This window comes from Fukomys damarensis, unplaced genomic scaffold (genome assembly GCF_012274545.1).
Source record: "Fukomys damarensis isolate Sample0158 unplaced genomic scaffold, DMR_v1.0_HiC HiC_scaffold_8, whole genome shotgun sequence".
NCBI lineage: Eukaryota > Metazoa > Chordata > Mammalia > Rodentia > Bathyergidae > Fukomys > Fukomys damarensis.
In genome coordinates this window covers 13,832,332-13,854,924 of record NW_022900920.1, presented here as the reverse complement: position 1 = coordinate 13,854,924, position 22,593 = coordinate 13,832,332, and the positions used below count along the sequence as shown (strand labels likewise).

The 22,593-nt window shown below is 37.0% G+C and overlaps 1 protein-coding gene and 1 long non-coding RNA gene across 2 annotated transcripts in view; one reads left to right on the top strand and one right to left on the bottom strand.

Annotated features, from left to right (window-relative positions):
- Positions 1-14,450, top strand: part of LOC104860171 — a 22,050-nt gene extending 7,600 nt beyond the window's left edge. Inside the window, exons 2-4 of the long non-coding RNA XR_004516279.1 lie at positions 7,488-7,597; positions 12,689-12,807; positions 14,414-14,450. This is a non-coding gene — a long non-coding RNA (uncharacterized LOC104860171). The remainder of the gene's footprint in view (positions 1-7,487; positions 7,598-12,688; positions 12,808-14,413) is intronic.
- The window catches only part of Eef1akmt2 (EEF1A lysine methyltransferase 2), a 39,105-nt gene continuing 22,614 nt past the window's right edge, over positions 6,103-22,593 (bottom strand). The window contains exons 4-6 of the mRNA XM_033761366.1: positions 16,736-16,843; positions 12,843-13,059; positions 6,103-6,910 (exon numbers count right to left, since the gene is read on the bottom strand). Coding sequence (XP_033617257.1) covers positions 6,816-6,910; positions 12,843-13,059; positions 16,736-16,843 — 420 coding nt within the window. The 3' untranslated portion in view covers positions 6,103-6,815. The remainder of the gene's footprint in view (positions 6,911-12,842; positions 13,060-16,735; positions 16,844-22,593) is intronic.

The following is a 22,593-nucleotide window of genomic DNA, read 5'->3' as shown; positions in this document are numbered from 1 at the left end:
TTTGTTTGTTTTATTTTTTTTTTTTTTTTTTTTGGTACTGGGGATCGAACTTGGGTCTTTGCACTTGCAAGGCAGGCAGCAGAACCACTGAGCTAAATCCCTGGCCCTAGAAATTATAGTTAGATGAGGGCATGAAGGCTAGACCCTCGGAATGTGGATTAATGCCCATATATGAAAGGAGGCACAAGAACTTGTGTGCCATGTTCTTTCTCTCTCTCATTCTCTCTCTCCCCACCTCCCACCCTCCCTTCCCTCCTTAGCACATACAGAGGGGATGTGAACACACAGAGATGACAGCACCTACAAGCCAAAGGAAAAGGCTTCAGAATAAAACATACATTTGCCAGCACCTTGACCTTGAAATTTCAGCCTCCAGGTCTGTGAGATAAAAATTTCTGTTGTTTAAAGCATCCAGTCTATAGCACTGTGTTATCAAAGCTGATAAAGAAGAACTTTAAATATCAAATTATTAGTTGAGTACGGAGCCACAGGCCTTTAATCCCAGCATTTGGGAGGCTGAGGTGGAGGACTCCAAGTTCAAAGCCCATCCTGGGCAACTTAGCACTTAGACTGTCTCAAAAAAAGGGGGCCAGGGATTTAGCTCGGTGGTACTGTGCCTGCCTCGATCCCCAGTACTGAGGGTAAAAAAGAAAAAGAAAGTGTACTTATAAAATGAAAAGAAGCCAGGCATGGTGGCACATGCCTGTAATCCTGGTACTCTAGAAACTGAGGCACGAGGATCGCTATGAGTTTGAGGCCAGCCTGCGCTACCTAGAGAGTTCAAAGTAAGCTTGAAACATATAGGAAGACCCTGCCTCAAAAACAAAAGAACACAAAAACCAAATAATTCAACTAATTTTCAAGTTCAGAAAATAATCTCGTTTGTTGCAAATTATTAGTAAATTTACCTAACAAGATGATCTCTCTAACTTTTTAGTTACATAACATTTTTATCACATAGCGATCTTAATAGGAAACTTCGGTTCACTAACGGAACAAACATTTGGGAAAGACAGTTTATTTCATAATGAGATCCAGTCTTTGAACTGCTCTTTTAGTTCAATCTATTTAATTACTTTTTTATTAAATAACAGCCACAACAATTGGTACTTCCAACTACAAAGTCATGTGAAAGTCTGTCTTTTCTCTTGAACATATTATATTATCAGTTATTTGACCCAGCTGCTCTCTTGACAGAATCAGAGGATCCTGTCTAGGCCTGCTGGGGCTTGCACTGGGCAGCAATGGCAAACCCTGTCGAGCTTTTAATGATACAAACAGCCCACTACAGCGTGCACGCCACGTTTGCCACCACTGGGACAGGGAATGTGTCTCATGTGTTTGCTTCTGACTGCTTCTCAAAAAATCAACAAATGTGTATTACTGTCATTCAGAACAACAGTACAAAAGCAGTTCCACTGGAACACAAATGGACTTCAAACATTCTATTTATAAATAATGCAACATGCAACTTTCACTCACAGTTTCAGACCTTTCTTCCAGCACTTACATACAGTTCTTTAATTCAGCCCAAAATGTTTCATTAAAAACTATTACCAATTTTTCCCCATTCACAGTACAACCAGGCTTCTTATTGAGAACATGGAAGGAAAACCTAATTATTCAGTACATCAGAATTTATTTAATTACCAAAATCAACACAGTAAGGGCCAGGTACTGTCACAGACAGGCAGACGGATATGGAGTATAAACTGTTCTTTCCTCTACTCTTCCTCCCCATATCCCACCCCTCAAAGTTCCATGGTTGGAAATCATCCTAAGTTTTTTTAGCCAGGATGTACTAAAATTAGATGGGAACAAAGGCCTGACATTTTCATATTAGCAGAGGGGTTAGGAGGCAAATGTGAACTGGCAGCACCCACATTCATCTACATTTAGCCTCTTCCTCCCAATTCCCTCCCCTCTGAAGCACTAACACAGGGAAGGGAATGACAACTATCCTGACACTGTCTGCATTTGGCTGTTATATTTGATAATAAGCTGCTTTATCTGTATGTATATTAATGAAAAGTGATAAATGTAGTTCACAGTCTTCTTGGTCAAAACCAGAGTATTTTCATATTTCTAAGCCACTCTGATATTATCCAGGATATGCTAATTGCTGGATTATGCAAATGTTTATGTATATGGGAAAACAAATAAGACTAAACTTGCTTTTTTAACGCTTCAAGACAGTACTCACAATAAAGATCACTCAATAAAATACCATTTGCTGGTGCATAACATACTAAAAATATAACATGGTAAAACTTATCTTTTCTTCGGGAAACAAAATCATTTCTTCTGAACAGATTTTAGTTACTTATATCTTCCTCTAATAAGCTAGGCAAGTAACTTGCAAATACTTTAAATCACAATTGATTGCTTGGTTATAAGTCTTTCTTACAATAGTATCAGCATGACAAAAGTACATTCTGCCAGCCTGTACATTCCTGTTTTTGAAGTTCTAGTCCATAAAAGCATGATATTGACACATTCATGTCTTGGGAATTATTCCTATCTTTTTAAATTTGATTTGGGCCTAAACTACATGTCCACACAGTGACAGCTCAAAATTCAGCAAGAAAAGCCCTTTTAATGGTTAGTCTAATGCACTATGTTATAAAGATTTTTAAAACTCAGTAAGTACCGACTCGAGCTCTCTTTTTTTTCTGGTTACTGGAGCCCATCTTGACATCTAAGCTGGAAATGAATGATCTTTCAGCAACACTCCAGGGATTTTGCTAAGGTCATATTCAATCATTCATTAGGCTTCTTACCCGAAGCTTTTCAGAGTTCCATTGTAGAGCTGGTTTTATTCAGCATTTATGTAGCCTGTGGGCTAGGGTATTTGTCTGCTTAATGTTGAGTTTCATTTCTATGCCCCTAACATAGGAATCCATCAATTGACCAAAGAATTTCAAACTATTCTCTTACTTTTCTAACAAATTGCGTGGTGTGTATGAAGAATAAATTAGCATTAATTTTCTTCCATTAACTGTTAATAAAACATGCCCCTGCACTCCTCCTTCTTCTAAGGACATCTCTGTTTTCTGCCTAAGTAAAAAACAAAACAAACAAAAAAAAAAAAACAATAAGATTTCCTAATTTTTTCCCACTATGCAATTGCCTTTCAACCTAATCTGTTCCATGCTTCCCACAAAGAAACCTTGTCATGGCAGCCTTTTTCCAGTAAAATATACAGGACAAGACTCCTTTCAGAGCCCACCCATACCCCACTACAATTAGCTGAAGAGGTTACTACTGTGGAACATAGACACTTGGCTGTCTCTGGAGCACACAGACTAGCTCACAGAGCCAAAAAACAGGAAATCAAAACCCAAGTCCCTCCCCTGGAGTCAAGATGATTGTCCACATTTGTACATATTTTCATTACAGGCCACAAGACAGAGAAACACAGACAGCAAATAGGCAGACACACACACACACACACATACATCTATAAAATAAAATTAAGAAAACAAAGTCTATTAAAATAAGCAGGGAAGCTCTTTCTTTGCATACCAATTTGAGGGGAAAAAATTTTTTTTTGGTACTAGGGATTGAACTCAGGACCTTGCACTTGCAAAGCAGGCGTGGTCCCACTGAGCTAAATCCCTAGCCCCTTGAGGAAAATTATTTTAAGGCTATATAAAAATTACTAATGTAGGTTTCTTAAAACTTAAGTCTTCTATTGTACTCTTGGTGAATATACAATGAGACCAATATCCAGTACTGTATTACAGTTAGAAATTTAAAAAGAGTATAAGTAAATTAGAGCATATTATTCATAAAATGATTAAGTCTTTTGTATATGTTTAGCACCCTTCTCTCAAAATAAATAAAAGATTGAATGTATGTCATACATGAAGAAAAGCAAGTTTTTTTTCCCACTATGATATGGAAAAAATCAAAGTTGGTTTTTTTTTTTTTGGTTCTGGGGATCAAACTTGGGAACTTGCACTTGCGAAGCAGGCAGTGGAACCACTAAGCTCCATCCCCAGCAGTTTGTATGTATTTTTAAATGGCTTTAGTAGCTGCTAAGAGTAGTGTCAGGCTGGATCCCCATATACGCAAATGCCAGTCCCCCAAAGCAACTCTTAATTCATGTACTTGGTTTAAAACAACGTTTTTAAAACTTTGCTTGTTCATTGGTGGAGTCCGTCATTCAGGCCTCAGTTCCCATTGGACTTGCATGTGTACTTCCTATACACAGAAGGGGCCTGTTAGGCAGGCAGTGGTAACATGGTGAAGAGCAGCAGTTCTGAACAGGCTTCTCAGAGAACTCTCGTTTGCATTTCAAACAAGTTTCCTCAAAATAAGTGCCTTTTGATTACATAAAATTACAATTCCGACTTCTTATCCACGGAAAACAACATTCATTACCTAACTTACTGCTCTTTTTATGAGTGTAATTTTGTTCACAGTTGTCTACCTATTCCGAAGATTTAACAATACTAAGTTTAATAATGTAAAGTTTTAATACAAGTTTTAAAACATAAATGTATTTATGGTTTAATTCATTAACTTGGTGACATTTAATGGCCTGGTTCCTAACAGCTTGGTATTATTTGAAAACACTAATTTCATATCAGTGTTTTGTACCTTCCATTTATTCTGGTTTCAATTCTTAAGAAGCTGCCTTCTAGCAGGATTAAAATAAGAAGAATGACAATTCCCTTTTCCTAATCTTATCAATAGCTCCATGATTCAAACAAGAATAAAAAAGCCTTTACCTTTGCAAATGGAACAAACATGCCCCACACCAGGGACTCAAACTTCTTTTTCTTAACAAAACCCATTCCAAGTTTTCTGTGAATCAAACTCAATGTCTCAGTCTAGTCATGCATAGAAAGCCTATTCTGTTGGATTGGTGCTTCAAGATAAAGTATATATAACCATTCAAAATTCTAAAAGATTAGTTATCTATTAGTTCAAAAGACAATGTAAAAAAAAAAGATTTCCTCAATAAACTATAAAACTGTTACTACAGTCTCAGAAAACCAGCACAATTTTAAAAACATTTAAATTGGATATATTTTGAAGTAATTTCTCACTTACTATACTTTGTAAAAGCTTTCCCAGAACCAGGATGTAGCTCAGCAGTGCAATGCCTGGCTGTCAAAGAGGTAAGCCCTGAGTTTGATTCCTGGTATCAAAAAAAGGAAAGACCAAAAAAAAAAAGCTTTTCCCAAACTCCTGTTTTTGTCCAAAAGTCCAGGTAATGAACCATTAATGGTAAGTGCTGATCTAAGACTCATCCCACCCTCAACACTCAAAAAAGATAAAGGAAGAGCCAGGCCTGGTGGCACACACCTATAATCCCAGCATGCAGGAGGCGGAGGCAGGAGGATCCCTATGAGTTCAAGACCAACCTTGGCTACATAGTGAGCTCCAGGTCAGTCTCAACTACATAGTGAGACCCTGTCTCAAAACAACAAAAAAAATTTTAAGGATATAATGCTATACTCGATAATGTGGAACATTTACTAAATAACAAAAATTATTAGGTTTATAATCCAGCAGGTCCACAGAGCTGAAAAATCATTAAAATTACATAACTTTTTAAATCCTTGCATTATGACTTCAATATTAAAACATTACCCCAGTGCAAAATGGCATTGAGCATAACCTTTGTTACTGTTGTTATTGTTGCAATACTGGGGATTAAATCCAAGGCTTTGGGTACATGCTAAATGCTATGTACCACTGAGATATATCCCCAGCCTCCTTATCTTTGCAAAGCAATATATAAACACACTGTCTTGCTAAATTAGCCCCTAACTAGAACATGTACCTCTATATCCCTAAGGGCTTATACAAGTGATACCATCTTCTCCCAGAAGAATGACATAATTCAGTTCTTTCTTGGTGAGTTACCAGGGATCAAACTCACAACCTTGGGCTTGTGAGGCAGGCGTGGTACCACTAAACTACATCCCCATCCCCAATTCAATTCTTTTTTGTCTTAGTTTGGTTTCTGTTTTGTTTTGTTTGGGGGGTTGTTTTTATTTTTTTGTTTCTGTTTTTGAGAGTTTTCCTAGGTAGTCCAAGCTGGCTTCAAACTTGGCGTCCTCCTGCCTGAGTCCCCCAAATGCTGGGATTATAGACATGTACCACCAAGCCTGGCAATAAATATTTCCTGATCAACTGATACATTTATTTGATCTTACCTAATTATATATGTGAAGGTTAGGAAGTTCTTTCCGGCTGTTAAAAAGTAATCACCATTCAACTCAAAATAATATTTTTTATTATGTTTCATATTTTAATAAAGCACTAAGAAAGTTGTTTTGTTATTCTGGCCCTGGAATAGTGTGGTGAAACTATATACTATACATTAAACAACTATACTGAATTCAACTTTACCAAGGCATAAAATCAAGAATACATGCTTTTTGTAAATTCATTTACTACTTGAGGCCGGGGATTTAGCTCAGTGGTTCTGCCACCTGCCTTGCAAGACAAGGACTCGAGTTCAATCCCTGGTACAAAAACAAACAAACAAACAAATGGGTCACACATTTACTACTTGAAAGCTTTTAACTGTTCAGCAATTATAGGAAATTGTTTTAAGGTATACAAAGGAAAAAAATTACATTTCAAGTATAAAAGCAAATTTAAAAAATTCATCAATCTCTTAAAAGCAACCACTTACATACTCATGATTTTTTTCACCATCTCATTATAATTAGTCACCATGTGTATCCTGTATACTTACTAAACATTTGTTTGCACTTGTATTTTCTGTATTAGGTATACTTCACTGTGTAGCTCCTTTTAAAAAGCTACCTGAATTTGTCCAAGGAAAAGTCTCACTTTTTCTGGAAAACCAATGCTGTTACACTGTTTCCAGATCTGCCTCCAAAGCTGAATGTGGGTGTTGGCAACTCTTCAAAAAGTTCAAATCCTGTTGGACAAAATTAAAATACTTTTAATTAGGGACTGAATCTCAGTTAAGAGGAATTTGTATTAACAATGTACTTGTTATTTTTGTAGTTCTGGGTTCTGAACCAGGTGCTCAGACACATCACACACATACTAGGAAAGCCCTCTACCATTGAGCTACAGCCCCAGCCCTTTTCTTTTTTTATATTAAGACAGAGTCTCATTAAATTGCCCAGGCTAGCCTCAAATTTGTGATCCTTATTCCTCAGCATCACGTCCAGCTAACACTTACTTTCAAACCCCTTATAAAACTGTGAATGGTGACTGAATTTCATTTTGTGATTTACTAGTTCTACTATGAGTGTACAGTGTGTGTGCAAACCCAAAAAATATTTTGAAGTGAACAAGGAATAAACAACACCAAAAACAAATTGCAAAAAAAGACTCCCTCTCAATCTATTTCCTTCATTTCCCGTTTACCATCCCTTTCACCTACATCTCTCTTAGCCTATTTCACTGCCCTCTTTATAGGAAGCAACTATCATGTATTGAATTCTTATCATGTGTCAGGCATTGTTTTTTATATGGTTTTATTACAGGAATTCAACTAATCCATATCACACATATAGAAGTACTTAACACAGAAAAATTTAAAAACCTGGAAGCAAAAGTGAATTTGTAGAAAATGAAAACATTCTGGGGATAGACGGTAAGTACAACTGCACAATGATGTTATTGTACCTAACTATATACTATAGTACTCTGAACTATAAACTTAGAAAGTAATTGAAATGGTAACATCTTATAGGTGTTTTACCACCATTTTTTAAAAAGAGTTTATAACAAAGTTCAAAACCCAAATTGAACCAGTAAATGTGGTCTTGGAAAAAAAAGAAACTAGTAATTTTCAATGCAGCACAGTATGGTTATTAAAAAACAAAACAAAACTAATTTGAAGTCAAATGTTCTGGGTTCAATTGTGAGCCTTCCCACTTACTGAGAGATATGCAGTTCAAGGCACCTTTTCTAGGCTCCTGAATTCAGTGCAAGGAAATTACAGATACCAACATCCCCTATGGAACTCACAGTGATTTGTAAAGATCCCAATAAAACAATGCAGTGTTTGCCTAAACTATAAAATAAGATGCAAATATAACATTTTATTACTTTGGTTTCAAAGAATAAAATAGTGCCGGGGAAATTGTTCAGTGGTAGAACACTTGCCTAACATGCAGAATGGCCTGGGCTTGATTCCTAGCACCACAAAAAATAAACAAAATAAAAATTTTAAAATATTGCACTAGGGACTTAGCTCAGTGGTTCCACAGCCTGCCTCACAAGTGCAACAACCCAAGTTTGATCCCTGGTACCCCCCCAAAATGTTAATCAAGGTTTTCCTTCAGTGATAGAACAGTTTGAGAGGATTTTTTTGTTGTTGTTTCTGTGCTTTGAGTTTAAATAACTATTGTAGACAGGAAAAAAATGTTTAAAAGATTATATATTCGTATTGAATGGATTTTTATATTTTGTGTCATTACTTTTTTTTTTGGTTTTTTGAGACAAGGGCTCACTGTGTAGTTGAGACTGACCTGGAACTCACTATGTAGCCCATGCTGGTCTCGAACTCACAGTGATCCTCCTGCCTCAGCCTCCAGAGTGCTGGGATTACAGGCATGTGTCACCATGCCCGAAAACATATTCTAATTCATATTCTTATCAAACTTCACTAAATCTCCAGTTTTGGTGGTGGTGGTTGTTTTTTGAGAGTCTTACTATATAACCCAGGCTGGCTCTGAACTCTCTATCCACTGCCTGAGCCTCCTAAATGCTGGGATTATAGGCATGCATGCCACCAAGACCAGTAAACTTCACCAAATCTTAATAAATAAATATTAAGATACTTATTAAAAACATCACCAGGCATGGTGAAGCACACCTGTAATTCCAGCACTTGGGAGGATAAGGCAGCTAGTTTGCTGCAAGTACAAGGCCAGCCTGGGCTACATAGTGAGCTCAAGGCCAGCCTGAACTACATAGTGAAACCCTGTCTCCCAAAAAATTCTTTTTAAAAATCAAAAAACAGATCATAGGGCCGGAGATTTAGCTCAGTGATTCTGGCACCTGCCTCACAAGCACAAGGACCCGAGTATGGTTCCTGGTACCCCCCCCAAAAAAAATCATACACTGGGTGCAATGGTACATGGCTATAATTCAAGACTTTTATCAAAACAAAAAATTTAAAAGGGGCTGAGAGGTAGCTCAATGGTAGAGTCTATGGGTTCAATCTCTAATATTGAAAAGAAAAAAAAAAGAGAAAACTTTCTCAAAGAACAGGCATTTGAAATAGCATGATAAGAGCTGGGGATTTGGCTTAGTAGTTCTGCTGCCTGCCTCGTAAATGAAAGGGCCCGAGTTCAATCCCCGGTACTGAAAGAAAAGGAAATCATAATAGGCAAGTGCTCTAGCAATGACACAGCATGATGCATGATATACTTTAATGGTGGTAAATGGAACCACTGTTTTAGGTACATGGGCACACACCCACATTTGTTTCAGAGATTTTTACATATGCTTAAAATGAACATCTTCAAGGTACAATGCAGTGATATCAATTTTCCAGGACTAAGTTTTTAAGTCCCTCAACCTAAGCCTACAGAAGTTATATATTATTTTAGTATATAATTCACCAGAATCTTTTTTGGGGAAGGAGGGAGTTGCTGGAGATTGAACCCAAGGTCTTTGCACTGAGCTACATCTTAGCCTGTTTTTGTTTTTATTTTTCCTTTTTTTGGGGGGCGGGGATTAAAGATAGGCTCTCTTTATGTAGCCCAGGCTGGCCTCAAACTCATGGTGATCCTATTGCCTCAGCCTCCTGAATGCTGAGATTACTGGCATGTACCACCACACCCAGCTATGCTTTTCATTTGACACAGGGTCTCACTAAGTGACTAAATTGCCCAGTTTGGGCTCAAACTTGCCTCCTGACTCAGCCTCCCAGAATGCTGGGATTATGCGTGGATGCCACCATGCTCAACCAAAATCTTAAGTAGTGATTATATTCCTTTGATGGTTAACAGATGATTTTAGCTGGGCATAGTGGTGCACACATGTAATACCAGTACTCAGGATGCTGAGGCAGTAGGATCACCAAGGGTTCAAGGCCATCCTGGATTATATAGTGTCATGGCTTGTGTCTAGATGTACTCCCAAAGCCTCATGCAGTCATAGGTGGGGCTTTTTCAGAGGTAGCTGAATCCAGAGTGTGTGACTTTTTTCATGGTGCAATGCTAGGATTAAGGGTGCTAGGATTAAGGGTATGTGATTACTAAATCAGTCCACTGATTGGTTTGGCACCTCCATAATTCTGGCAGACTGGATACACTGTAAGGGACAGAAAGAAGCTCATCTTGTTCTTGCTTGTTTTGCTATCTTCTGCCTGCCATGAACTATTTCTCCTGTGTTATGCCCGTCTGCCATGCCACCCTGCCTTGGAGCCAGCTGATTATGACTGAATCCTCTACAAACCAAGCTTAAATAAATCTTTCCCCCTTTAACTTTGAGTGTCAGGTATTTTGTCTCAACAAGAGTAAAGTAACTAAGACAAAGAGAGCTCAAGGCCAGCCTGGTCAGCATCGCAAGACCCCTCAAAAAAAAAATTAGTAATTTTAATCTATATGCTTATGTGGTGAGGTTATTGATATTTTTCAACTTTTTCACAATGACTCTAGATTACTCTTGTGGTAAAATATATTGCTGTTGTTTTAATTCAGTCTTTGTAATAAAGTTAAGACCTTTGGACATCAAATTAGAACACTATGATATCTGACAACTGATTCAGGTTGACCCTGCCTGAACAAATTACAACACAAAATATTTACACTGTATGAGTAGTGCTATCAAGGGAAAAAAAATGCAAGATTAATTTCAACAGTTTTATGAATATTTACACACTTCAAATAAGGAAAGAAGCAAAGAACTTAAAAGAACAGTAAGGCCAAGAGAATGTGCCAGCCAGTAACAACCTTCAACAGTGAAACATGGCAGGGTACTGTTACATCTAACCCTAAACACCACCTTCTAAGAGACTCATGTCTAAAAAGCATGTCATCAATGGTATATAATTATTTCTTTAATATTTCTTCTTATAACATTTCACTTAACTCTGTATTCAGTTCTAAAACTGATCATAAAGAGTCCTCAGACACACATTTTTAAGCACGCTATATACCAGGCTAAAGTCTGTTCCTCATTATCAAAGATAGACAAATATGTTTTTGTCTGCTGGTTCCAGGAGTAAAAGAGAACACCTGTATTTAAAAACCAGGAAAGGAACTTGCCCTACACAGTACAACTCTGAGCATTTATTAAAACTGTCAAGCTTCGGAAGAAGGAAAGACGATTGATATGAGGCCTCAGCAGTTCTAAAGGAAACAAATTTAACATGGAAGATAATAAAATTAATAGCGTAAAATAAAAGACAATAAATCACATATAACTCTTATTTTCCAGAGGCAATGGTAATGAAGCCACAAGCTCACATTTCTAGCCTCAAACACTTCAAATTTTATATTAAATAACCTGTCAGACTCACTGAATGCACACAAAAGGGCATGTGTTAAGTGTTCTCCCTGCCTAGTCCCTTAATACCAAAAAGAAAATCTAAGATGCAGCCCATGCAGTATAGTTATAAATAACAGTACACAGGAAACTGCTCTCTTGAGGTAAATCACCCATTAGCTTATAACAAATGAGGTTCAAAGTTTAACCAAATATTTATTACCATATCACTTACTTAAGACTCCACCCTAAAAATTCCTCCTATTGCCCTCCAAAATACATACATACATACATAATCTGCAAATAATTCTAAGAAAAAATAAGCAAATACCTAAAGATTTTCAAAATAATTTCCCAGGAATTTCTCTGCGCTTCACAAATATATTGGCAAATAAAATATTCCCTAAAATATGCAAGGCACGGTCAACCAGAGAACTCAAAATGTTTTGTGTTTAGATTAGATTCTTAATGTTCACATGATCTTATTTAGTACACACCACATTAATTATACTTGGCTAATGGGGTAAAAAAGGATCCTACATTAGCACCCAAATGGAGAAAAAGGAAGCAATTTCCTCAAGAATTAGGAAAAGTTAGGAAACTAAGGTAGAACTTCTATCATTCCTTGTATTTTACATTTGTGTAATGTTAAAAATAATTGTTCTACATATACTAAAAACAAGAAGATAAATCCTAAATAATTAAATGACCACTAGAGTAGACATAAAAGTATCTATAACATTGAAAACATGAGAAGGGCATAGTGGCATATACCTACAATCCCAGTACTCTGGAAGGCTGATGCAGAAAGCAAGATTGAGCCCAGTGTGGGCAACTTAGCAACTCAGTGAGACAGCTGTCTCAAAAGAAAAAAGAAAAAGACTAGAAACACAACTCTATACAAAGGTTCTCGGTTCAATCCCCAGTTCTGGGGAAAAAAGAAAAAACAAAATCTCATCACATAACATCACATGAGACTTTAAAAAACACTACTTCTATTTGCATTATTACAGATTTGCCAGTGAAATCAGTACATTGAAGTCAAAAGCATAATACATGAGCTTTTTTCATTCTCTAAATAATAGATTATATAGCTTAAATAAAAGATTGGATTGCTTAAATAAAGAACTTGATTTTACAGGCTCATAAATTTTAGTACTTAACTGCCAGGATTTCTGGGAAATTTTTTAAAAAGGGCTCTGGATCTCAACCAATGTTATTTCTCTGTGCTTTGTATATACAGTTAAAAGTTATTACCAAGATCATTAACAGAGAAGAAAAGCAGGCAATTCCCACAAATAGGAAAGTAAAACACTGTAACACCAAAGGGGAAAAAACCTACTTAAGTACAAGAAACCTGAGGTAAGTGCACATTTAAACACCATGTAGCCATGTACCTTCACTGAATTCATTTAGCAACTCTTCCTTGGTCCAATTACATGAAGTTATTAGAAAAAAGCCTTTTACTTTCAACACCACAGAGAGAGATTTCACATATTGCTTCCTCTTCTCAATTGCATTGTCAGGATTAAGACTTATGGCATCAAAAGTCCCTTTGTCAATACAAATATGAAATCCAGACAGCTTTGTAGAAAGATTCAAAAAGTCTTCTACCTATATTAAAAATAATGTCTGTGTGAGAACAATTAACACAATCTCTATAGAATTTAAGTGACAACTTATAAAAGGTTATGGCTAAAAGGGCTCATTAATTATGATGGTATTTTACATATAATAAACATATCTGCTATATTATAGTTAACTTTATGGGCTTCATTCCAAGATCAATAAAGCCAAGATCAGTAAGAGAGGTTGACAGTGTTTCCTGAACATTTCAAATCTCTACAAATTTGGAAGCATCTCAAAGCCCAATAATACCAGCACATTATGCAGCTCACACACCAGGTTTATGAACATGTTGCTTGTCAAAAGTAAAATATTTACACTGGGTATGGTGGGGCATGCCTGTAATCCAAGGACTCTGGGAGGTTGAGACAGGAGGATTGCAAATTCGAGCCCAGCCTGGGCAATATAGCAAGATCCTGTCTCAGAGTATAATAAAAGGGCTGGAGAGCTCAGTGCAAAGCCCAGCACCATTTAAAAAAGAATAATAATAAAAATAAAATACTTGACATTTATCAGAATGACAAAATATATTTGGAACTCAGGAAATGAGATTTTTAGCTTATATTCAAAGTTGTGTGACCAAAAGTAAACACAGTAAATCAGATGTTCTTTTGCCTTGACTCAGCAGCTTGAAGAGCTACTGATGGATATATGAATGGTACGAAGCTTAGAAATTAAATAACTGTTTAAACTATAAGTACTTAACTTCGTAAATATCCTGCACTTTAAATTTTTAGTCATACAACAGCATCCTGTTCTCAATAACGTGATATAATTTAAGTATCTGAAATAGCGATCTCTGTCAATTTTATACAGTAGTTCCAAAACTTTGCCAGTGAATTTAACTCTGAAAAGCTACTTTGATAAAAACAATTAGCTCATGATTACTCAAAAAATTTAATAAAGTAATTGTAAATAGAATTTTATCTTAAACCCTTGGCTGGGCATGGTGGTGCTATATAATCCCAGCACTCAGGAGGCTGAGGCAGGAGAATCGCCATGAGTTCAAGGCTAGTCTAGACTATATAGTAAGTTCAAGGCCAACCTGAACTATGTAGTGAGATCGGTCTCAGAAAAACTAAAACGCCTACTGACTTAAAATATGTGGACACTATAAAACATCCCTGCATTCAATGCCCAGTAATGAAAATTTAAAAAGTAGTTATTATGTATTTATATCAGAGGATGGGTTTTTTCCCCTTCCTCACATCCAAAGTAGAGTATTATATGTGAGCAAAGTAATGTCTCCTATTCTGAAGAATTAACTTTGGCGAAGCTTTGAATGTGTCCTCCAGAATTCTATGTTGGAAACTTTTTTTTGTTTTGTTTTGTTTTGAGACAGGGTCTCACTATGTAGTGAAATTGACCTGGAACTCACTAGTAGCTCAGGCTGGTCTCGAACTCACAGCATCCTCCTGCCTCAGCTTCCTGAATGCTGGGATTACAGCTGTGCACCACCACGCTCAGCCATATATTGGAAACTTAATCTCCAAGATTTTATGTTACTGGTATTTGGCTTTTATTGTTGTTGTTTATATTTTTGTATCTGTTTTGTTTTTGTTAATGGAATATGGAAGTGGGGTCTTTGGGAGGTCACTGGGTCATAAAGGTGCTCTCTCCATGTGGATTAATGGGCTACTGAAGGTGTGGCTTCGGTATAAAGCAAGCTCCCTCTGGCATGCTTGCTCTGTCTCACCATGTGTTGTTCTCCACCAAATTATGCATGAAGGTCCTCACCACATGCTAGTGCCTGGTGTTAGACTTGCCAGCCTCTAGAACTCTAAGCTGAATAAACCTCTATATTTTATAAAGTACCCAGCCTGTGGTATTCAGTTGCAACAACAGAAAACTGACTAAGACATACACTAAACAAAGAAAATAAAAACAGTAATAACACTGTGGGTGACTGGGAAGAAAATATTTTGAAAAAGTGTTCTGGGAAGTCCTCTCCAAAAAGGTGATTATCTGAGCGGAGATCTGAATGACATTCTGGGGCAAGAACAGTCTAGGCAGAAGGCAACAGGTATAAAGATTCCAGAACATGTTTCAGGAACATAAAGCCAGTGTGACTCTGGAGTATTGCATAAAGGGGGCAAGAAGAAATGAGGGACTTAGTAAAACTGGGTGTGGGATTAGATTCCATTCTGAATGCAGAGAGAAGTCAATAGAGGGCTCCCAACAAGGAGGTGACACAAACTGCTGGGCATGGTGCCATATGCTATAATCCCAGCACTGTGGAAAGCTGAAGCAGGATTCCAAGTCCAAGACCAGGGTGGGGAACTTACCAATCGAGTAAGACCCTGTCTCAAAATTGAAAGATTTTTAAAAACAGGCTGAGGCTGTAGCTCAGTGCAAAGGCCCTGCATTCAATCTCCAGTACTATTTAAAAAAATTACTCTGGCTACCCTGTAGTACATGGAATCAGGGTTCATGATAGAAACAGGGAGCCAAATAAAAGGCTGCGGGCTGTGATGGTTTAAACTACCACAGGCAAAAACGATGGCAAAAACAACGGTGGCTTAGATTTGGCAGACAGGAGCTGAAAATATCACATTCCTGATGTATTCTGAAAATAAAACAATTGGACATGGGCGCCCCCCCCCCGCTTTTTTGGTTTTTTGAGCATGGTCTTGATTTTTTGAGTAGTTCAGGCTGGCCTCAAACTCACAAACTCACAGCAATTCTCTTGCCGCAGCCTCCCACATGCTGGGATCACAACCAGCTGGGACATGGGACTTTAAAAGGAAGAAGAATGAAGGCTGACTCCTTAAATTAGTGCAACAGGGTGAAAGATGATGTCATTAGCAGAGGTGAGAAAGACTGGCAAGAACAGATATAAGAAGGAAACCAAGAGTTTCAATTTGGACTCATTAATTTGAGAAAATATTAACCATTCAAGTAGAATTTATAATAGGCATCTTTTATATAATTCTAAAGCTCAGATGAGAAAATTGGACTAGAAACACAAAGTTAGCAGTCTTTATCTTAGGACACAAGAAAAATAATCTTTGGCAACATTAATTACACCATAATAAGCATTGAAAACTTTTTTTTTTTTTTTTTTTTTTTTTTTTTTTTTTTTTTTTTTTGGTACCGGGGATTGAACTCGGGTCCTTGCGCTTTCAAGGCAGGCCACCACATTGAAAACTTTTTGATATGGTTAATCCATAGTTAGGTATTAGTCATATATTTTTGCAAACACTGAGGGAGATAGTGTATGAACACACATGTATATAAGGAGTAATTTCCCTAAACTAATTTTTTTTTTTTTTGAGACAGGGTCTCCCTGTGTAGCCCAGGCTGACCTTGAACTCATGGTGATCCTCCTGCCTCAGCCTCCCAAGTGCTGGGATTACAGATGTGCACCACCACACCTGGCTGAATTTTTAATACAATTACTTTCAAATGTTTCAATTTGTATTATTTATGATTATTAATTTATAAATTCTAAGATGTCAACACATTAGTGGGTTTTTTTTGTTGTTGTTGTCTTTTGTTTTATTGGTATCGGGGATCAAATTGAGGTCACTGCACTTGCGAGGCAGGCACAGGCGCAAGAACCACTGAGCTGAATCCCCAGCCTCATTAGTGTATTTTAGAAACATTTAAACCTTCTAACTTCTATTACGAATAAAAATATTACAATAACTTAAATAGTAGTTACCTTCAATTTAATGTTAGATAACCCTTCTTTCTTTATAATACATTCAGAAAGATGAATTGCAGAGGGAGAATAATCAATTCCAGTAATATTAGAGAAGCCAAATTTTGCCTAGAGACAGAAAAACAATTTTATATTTTAGTTTAAAAGTTCTAGTATGTTTTGCCTATGAATCACCATATTCCTTTAGTACTGAGTTGTTTTAATTTTCTTATAGATCAAACGATACATAATATCCCACATCTACAATGTTTAAATTTTATTGTAAAATCTAAATAGAAACCAAAAGTTTAAGTTTATATATGATTATTTGGGGTTTTTTTCCTTTGAGTTTATTGGTACATTTTAGGGATACAGTACAGTTACATTCATTATTGGGATCTTATACCTTTACATGACAGGTCTTGGTTCTCATTTTTTCCCCTTGTCCCTGCCCTCCCTTCACCCCTTCCTCCCCTCCCCATTTACAAACATTTTATTTCCATTTTTTCATTTTCTCCTATTTTTTTTCTTTCCCTTATTACCTTTCCCCATCCTTCCCACTTTCCCTACACCTTTATCCCTTTTCTTCCTATTTCACATGGTCAATTATCTCATTAGGATCTTATGTACTATTATAGTTTATTCACACCAGAGATTTACACGTGTGACTTACTTATTTCACTTAGGAGCCTATCCTCAATATGTATCCATTTTCCTATGAATGAATCTAATTTCTCATTCTTTATGGCTAAGTAGTATTCTATTTTATAGAAAAACCACATCTTCTTTGTCCAGTTTCCAACTGATGGGGAAATGGGCTGTTTCCAAGTTTTAGCTATTACAAACTGTGCCGCTATAAACATACACAATCAAGGTGGGAAAACATTTTTACCAGCTACTCCTCAGACAAAGGACTATTACTTAGAATACATAAAGAACTCAAAACAATCAGCCCATCCAAATATAAGGACCTGATTAAAAAACTGGGCATCTGAAACGAACAGACATTTCTCAAAGAAGTAAAAGCAGCAAGTAAATATATAAAAAATGTTCCACATCATTGGTCATTCGAGAGATGCAGATGAAAACAACATTTAGATTCCACCTCACCCCACAAAGAATGGCTGCTATCAAGATATCACTCAATGACAAATGTTGTAGGGGTTGTGGGGAGAAAGGAACCCTTCTCCATTGTTGGTGGGAGTGCAGACTGGTGCAACCACTATGGAAATCAATATGGAGATACCTCAAAGAGCTGGGACTAGAGGTTCCATTTGACCCAGCCATCCCTCTGGTGGGTATCTTCCCAAAAGAACTAAAAGAATCATATCACAATGATATATGATCATTCATTTTTAAAATATCTGATTTCTTTTTGAAAAAGAAATCATTTTCTCTAAGATAATGAAATTTATAAATAAACCCTCAGGCCAAAAAATATAATATTAACTTCTGATGCTGATCTGCTCCAGTTCACACATAAATTTTATTTAACTCAATTAAATTATATAACTAAATTGAATGTATATGTAGTAAGTTATTGATTTTACATTTTTTTCCTGTGGTGTAATTATAAATTATTCACTTCTGGGCCGGGGATATAGCTCAGTGGCAACACCGCCTGCCTCACAAGTGCAAGGTCCTGAGTTTGATCCCGGTACCAATTTTTCAATTCTCTGGCCATCATGTGATTATTAGCCATCCTATATTTGTACTCATGTTGTAACTATTCCACACATTCCATTAAATCTTTACAAAAAACCTGTGAGGTAGACTCAGCAAATGTGAATATTCCACAGAGTCAAAGATAGCCTGCCAGACTTGAGAGTTTTGCTCTTTACAAACCATTGACCCTTCCAGGATTTGGGGTGCCTCTGGCAAAAGCATGGTGGCTTCTGTTTTTCACCCCATTCCCTAACTATGCTGAACATTTTTAGACTAAGGCTAAAAATAATTTAAAAGGAAATAGGAAAAACAAAAGAAGCTACAAAGTACAATGTGGCCTGAAATTCCCTCGGTGCTCTTCACTACTTAGTAAATGGCTACTTCCTTCAAAAACAACTACTCCTACATCATGCAGTAAGACTAACCTAGCCTTGTCAACCCTAAGTGACATCTAACTAATCTGAACTCAAGGAATATCACAGCAATTATTTTCCACAGACCATTTGCTCCTTTTAATTACTTTTAGTTTTAAGGGGTCTAAAATCCCCTTTGTTGTAGCCAGGCGTGGTAGCCCACACCTGTAATGCCAACACTCAGGAGGCTGAGGCAGGAGGATCGCTGTGAGTTCAAGACCAGCCTGGGCTACACAGTGAGTTCCAGGTCAGTCTCAACTAAATAGTGAGATCCTGTCTCAAAACAACAACAACAAAAAGTCCCCTTTGTTGATGCCAACTCCTTGCCCTTTTAGCTGTCTCCCTCTCTACTCTTGGAGATTTTCTTTCTTTTTTATTTAATTTCCCTCAATTCCTTCTCTAACAGACCTAGATGATTCTACCAATTCTTACCAATTAAAATTTTCTGCCATGCCTATTTATTCTTACAATACAACTTTAAAAAATCATATGTAGATGTTTTAGGTTCCTAGAACAATCACTTGGAGCCTTAAACTATCTCCATTTTTCACATTCAATTTCTGGCACTCAGAGAAAAATAAGCAGACATTCAAGAAAACAACAAATGATCAAAAAACCTTTGGGAAAAACTGACATTAAAAACAGACCCCAAAGGAGAGCTAAATAAAAGAATTATCAGAAACTGATTTTATAAAGTAACTGAAATAAATGACAATGACAAACTGGAGAATTCTGGCAGAGAACTGAGGACTTTTATTTTTCTTGCAACAGGGTCTCACTATACAGTGCAGGCTAGTCTTAAACTCACTATGTAGGCCAGATAACATGCAGTGATCCTTCTGCCTCAGCCTCCCAAGTGCTGGCACTACAGGTGTGTGCCGCCACACCTGGCTGAGAACTTTAATAATGAACCAAACAAGTAACAGAACTGAAAAATAAAATAATTAAGAGATTCAAGAATGGGACTGATTGCAAATTAGACACAATAAAAAAAAACTTTTTTAAGAAGTAGTAAAGAAAAATCAGAAAATATTCCTATTAAACATAGAATGACAGGCCAGGGATTTAGCTCAGTGGTTCTGCTGCCTGCTTTGCAAGCACAAAGACCCAAATTCGATCCCTGGTACCAAAAAAATTTTAAAAATTAAAAAATAAACATAGAATGACAAAAAGATGGAAAAAACAAAACAACCTCAAAGATCTAGTATGACAGAGAATATAAAATCTTACACACACACACACACACACACACACACACACAGGTATCTTGCTAAATTACCCAGGCTGGCCTTGACCTTGCTATCCCCATACCTCAGCCCTGGAGTAGCTGGGATTACAGGCATTTACCACTGAGCCTGGCCGATTACCTACTCTGTGTGTGTGTGTGTGTGTGTGTGTGTGTGTGTGTGTGTGTGTGAGAGAGAGAGAGAGAGAGAGAGAGAGAGAGAGAGAAATCTGAGAGGAAATGAGAATGGGCAGAAGAGAAAATGTCACATGGCTGACATTTTTCCAGTACTGTCACAGAATCCCCATCTATACACTGAAGAAGCACTATAAATTTTAAGTAGGATAAAAATGAAGAAAACCACATCTAGGTATAGCATAGTATATCTGATAAAAAATAAAAATAGAAAACTCTCAAAAGCATCCAAGGGGTGGGGATGAGGTTTACCAAGAGACCGATTACCTTCAAACAGCCAACAGACCTTACAGCTGATGATACATTATAAAACTGAAACCCAGAAGAAAATGAAAGAAAAATACCAATCTAAAATTCTGTAATAAAAATATCCACTAGAAAGGTAGGAAAGGAGCCAGGCTTGATGGCACACATCTGTTATCCCTGAACTTCAGGAGAATGAGGGAAGATTACAATTTCAAGCCCAGCCTGGACCATTTAGCAACTTGATAAGACCCTGTCTCAAAATAAAAGGTAAATAAAAAGGGTTAGGGATACAGTTCAGTGTGGAGGGACTGTGTTCAAATCCTAGTAAAACACACATACACACACACACACACACACACACAGAGTAGGTAATCGGCCAGGCTCAGTGGTAAATGCCTGTGATCCCAGCTACTACTCCATACACACACACACACACACACACACACACACACACAGAGTAGGTAATCGGCCAGGCTCAGTGGTAAATGCCTGTAATCCCAGCTACTCCAGAGGCTGAGGTATGGGGACAGCAAGGTCAAGGCCAGCCTGGGCAATTTAGCAAGAAACTTTCATTAAGTAAATTTTTTTTCTTTTTTGATACCAGGGATCGAACTCAGGACCTTTTGCTTGCAAGGCAGGCAGCAGGACCACTGAGCTAAATCCCCAGCCCTCACTAAGTAAAATTTTTATGGCTAGGAATATAGCTCAGTGGTACAGTGCTTGCCTACCATATCCAGGCCCTGAATATACAACACCACCTCTTAAATTTACTTGCCAAAAAAAGTGAATTTAAAATCTCTGGGGAAAGCAAGGTGTGGTGATGCATGCCTATAATCCCAGCACTTGGGCAACTGAGTCCAGAGGATCACCATGAGCTTGAGGCCAGCCTGGACTACATAGTGAGTTCCAGACCAACTGAACTACATAGCAAGACTCTGTATCAAAAAACCAAAAAAAAAAAAAAAAAAAAAAAAAACAAAAAAAAAAAAAAAAAAAAAAAAAAAAAAACAACAAAAAACAAAAATAAATAAAATAAAATCTCTGTGGAATGGTAGTATGCACCGATACTCCTAGCTTCTTAGGAGGCTGAAAGTAGATCACAAGTTTAAACCCAGCCTGGGCAATTTAGCAAGATTGTCTCTCAAAATAAAATATTATGCTGGACATGGTGGTGCACACCTGTAATCCCAGGCTGAGGCAGGAGGATGGAGACCAGCCTGGGCTACATAGTGAGTTCCACTGTTTTGAGACCCTGTCTCAAAAAACCAAAATAAATAAATAAATAAAATATTAAAAGGGCAGGGAATGTAGCTCAGTGCAAAAGCCCTGGGTTCATTCCCCACTGCTGCATTTAATTAATTAATTCTCTGAATCAGAGGTCAGCAAACTTTCTATGAAGGAACAGACAGTAAACATTTTGGCTTTGCCAGCCCTATAGTCTTTGTTACAACTAACTCAGCCTTTACCACTGCAGCATTTACACAGCCATAGACATTATATAAATGTGGCTGTATTTCAACAGTATTTATAAAAACAAGAGAAACCCAGATTGAACCACTAAACTGTAGTTTGCTAAACTCTATCCTAGACCTGATCTCTAACCCTCAGATAATACAGGAACCAAAAAGAATGCTGTTTTTGTTGTTGTTGTTGTTTTGTTTTGTTTTTGTTTTTTTCCAAAGAACGTTGTTCACTGATAACCATAGAGATGCAATTAGAAAATCCACACTATGGAAAAACATTTGGGACAAATACACTTCCTTCTACCACAAATTCATTGTAAAGTTAAATAAAAAATGCAGAGAGGGGCCAGGGATTTAGCTCAGTGGTTCTGCCACCTGCTCAAGGACCCGAATTCAATCCCCGGTACAAAAAAAAAAGTGCAGAGAGAACTTACAAGGACTTAACAGACATATAAATTAATCAAAGTATGCGGAATCAATAGTAGAACAAAGATGAAAGCAGAAAAAGACAAGAACTTTAAGACAAATCAATATAAATGGTCAAATTTGATCAACAGAGAAGTGATTTTTAGAAAATGAATAGAGGCTCAGAAACCTGTGGCACAATTTTAAAAAAAACATAAGAATAGTATTTTTTGTTTTGTTGTGGCTTTTTTTTTTTTTTTTTTTTTT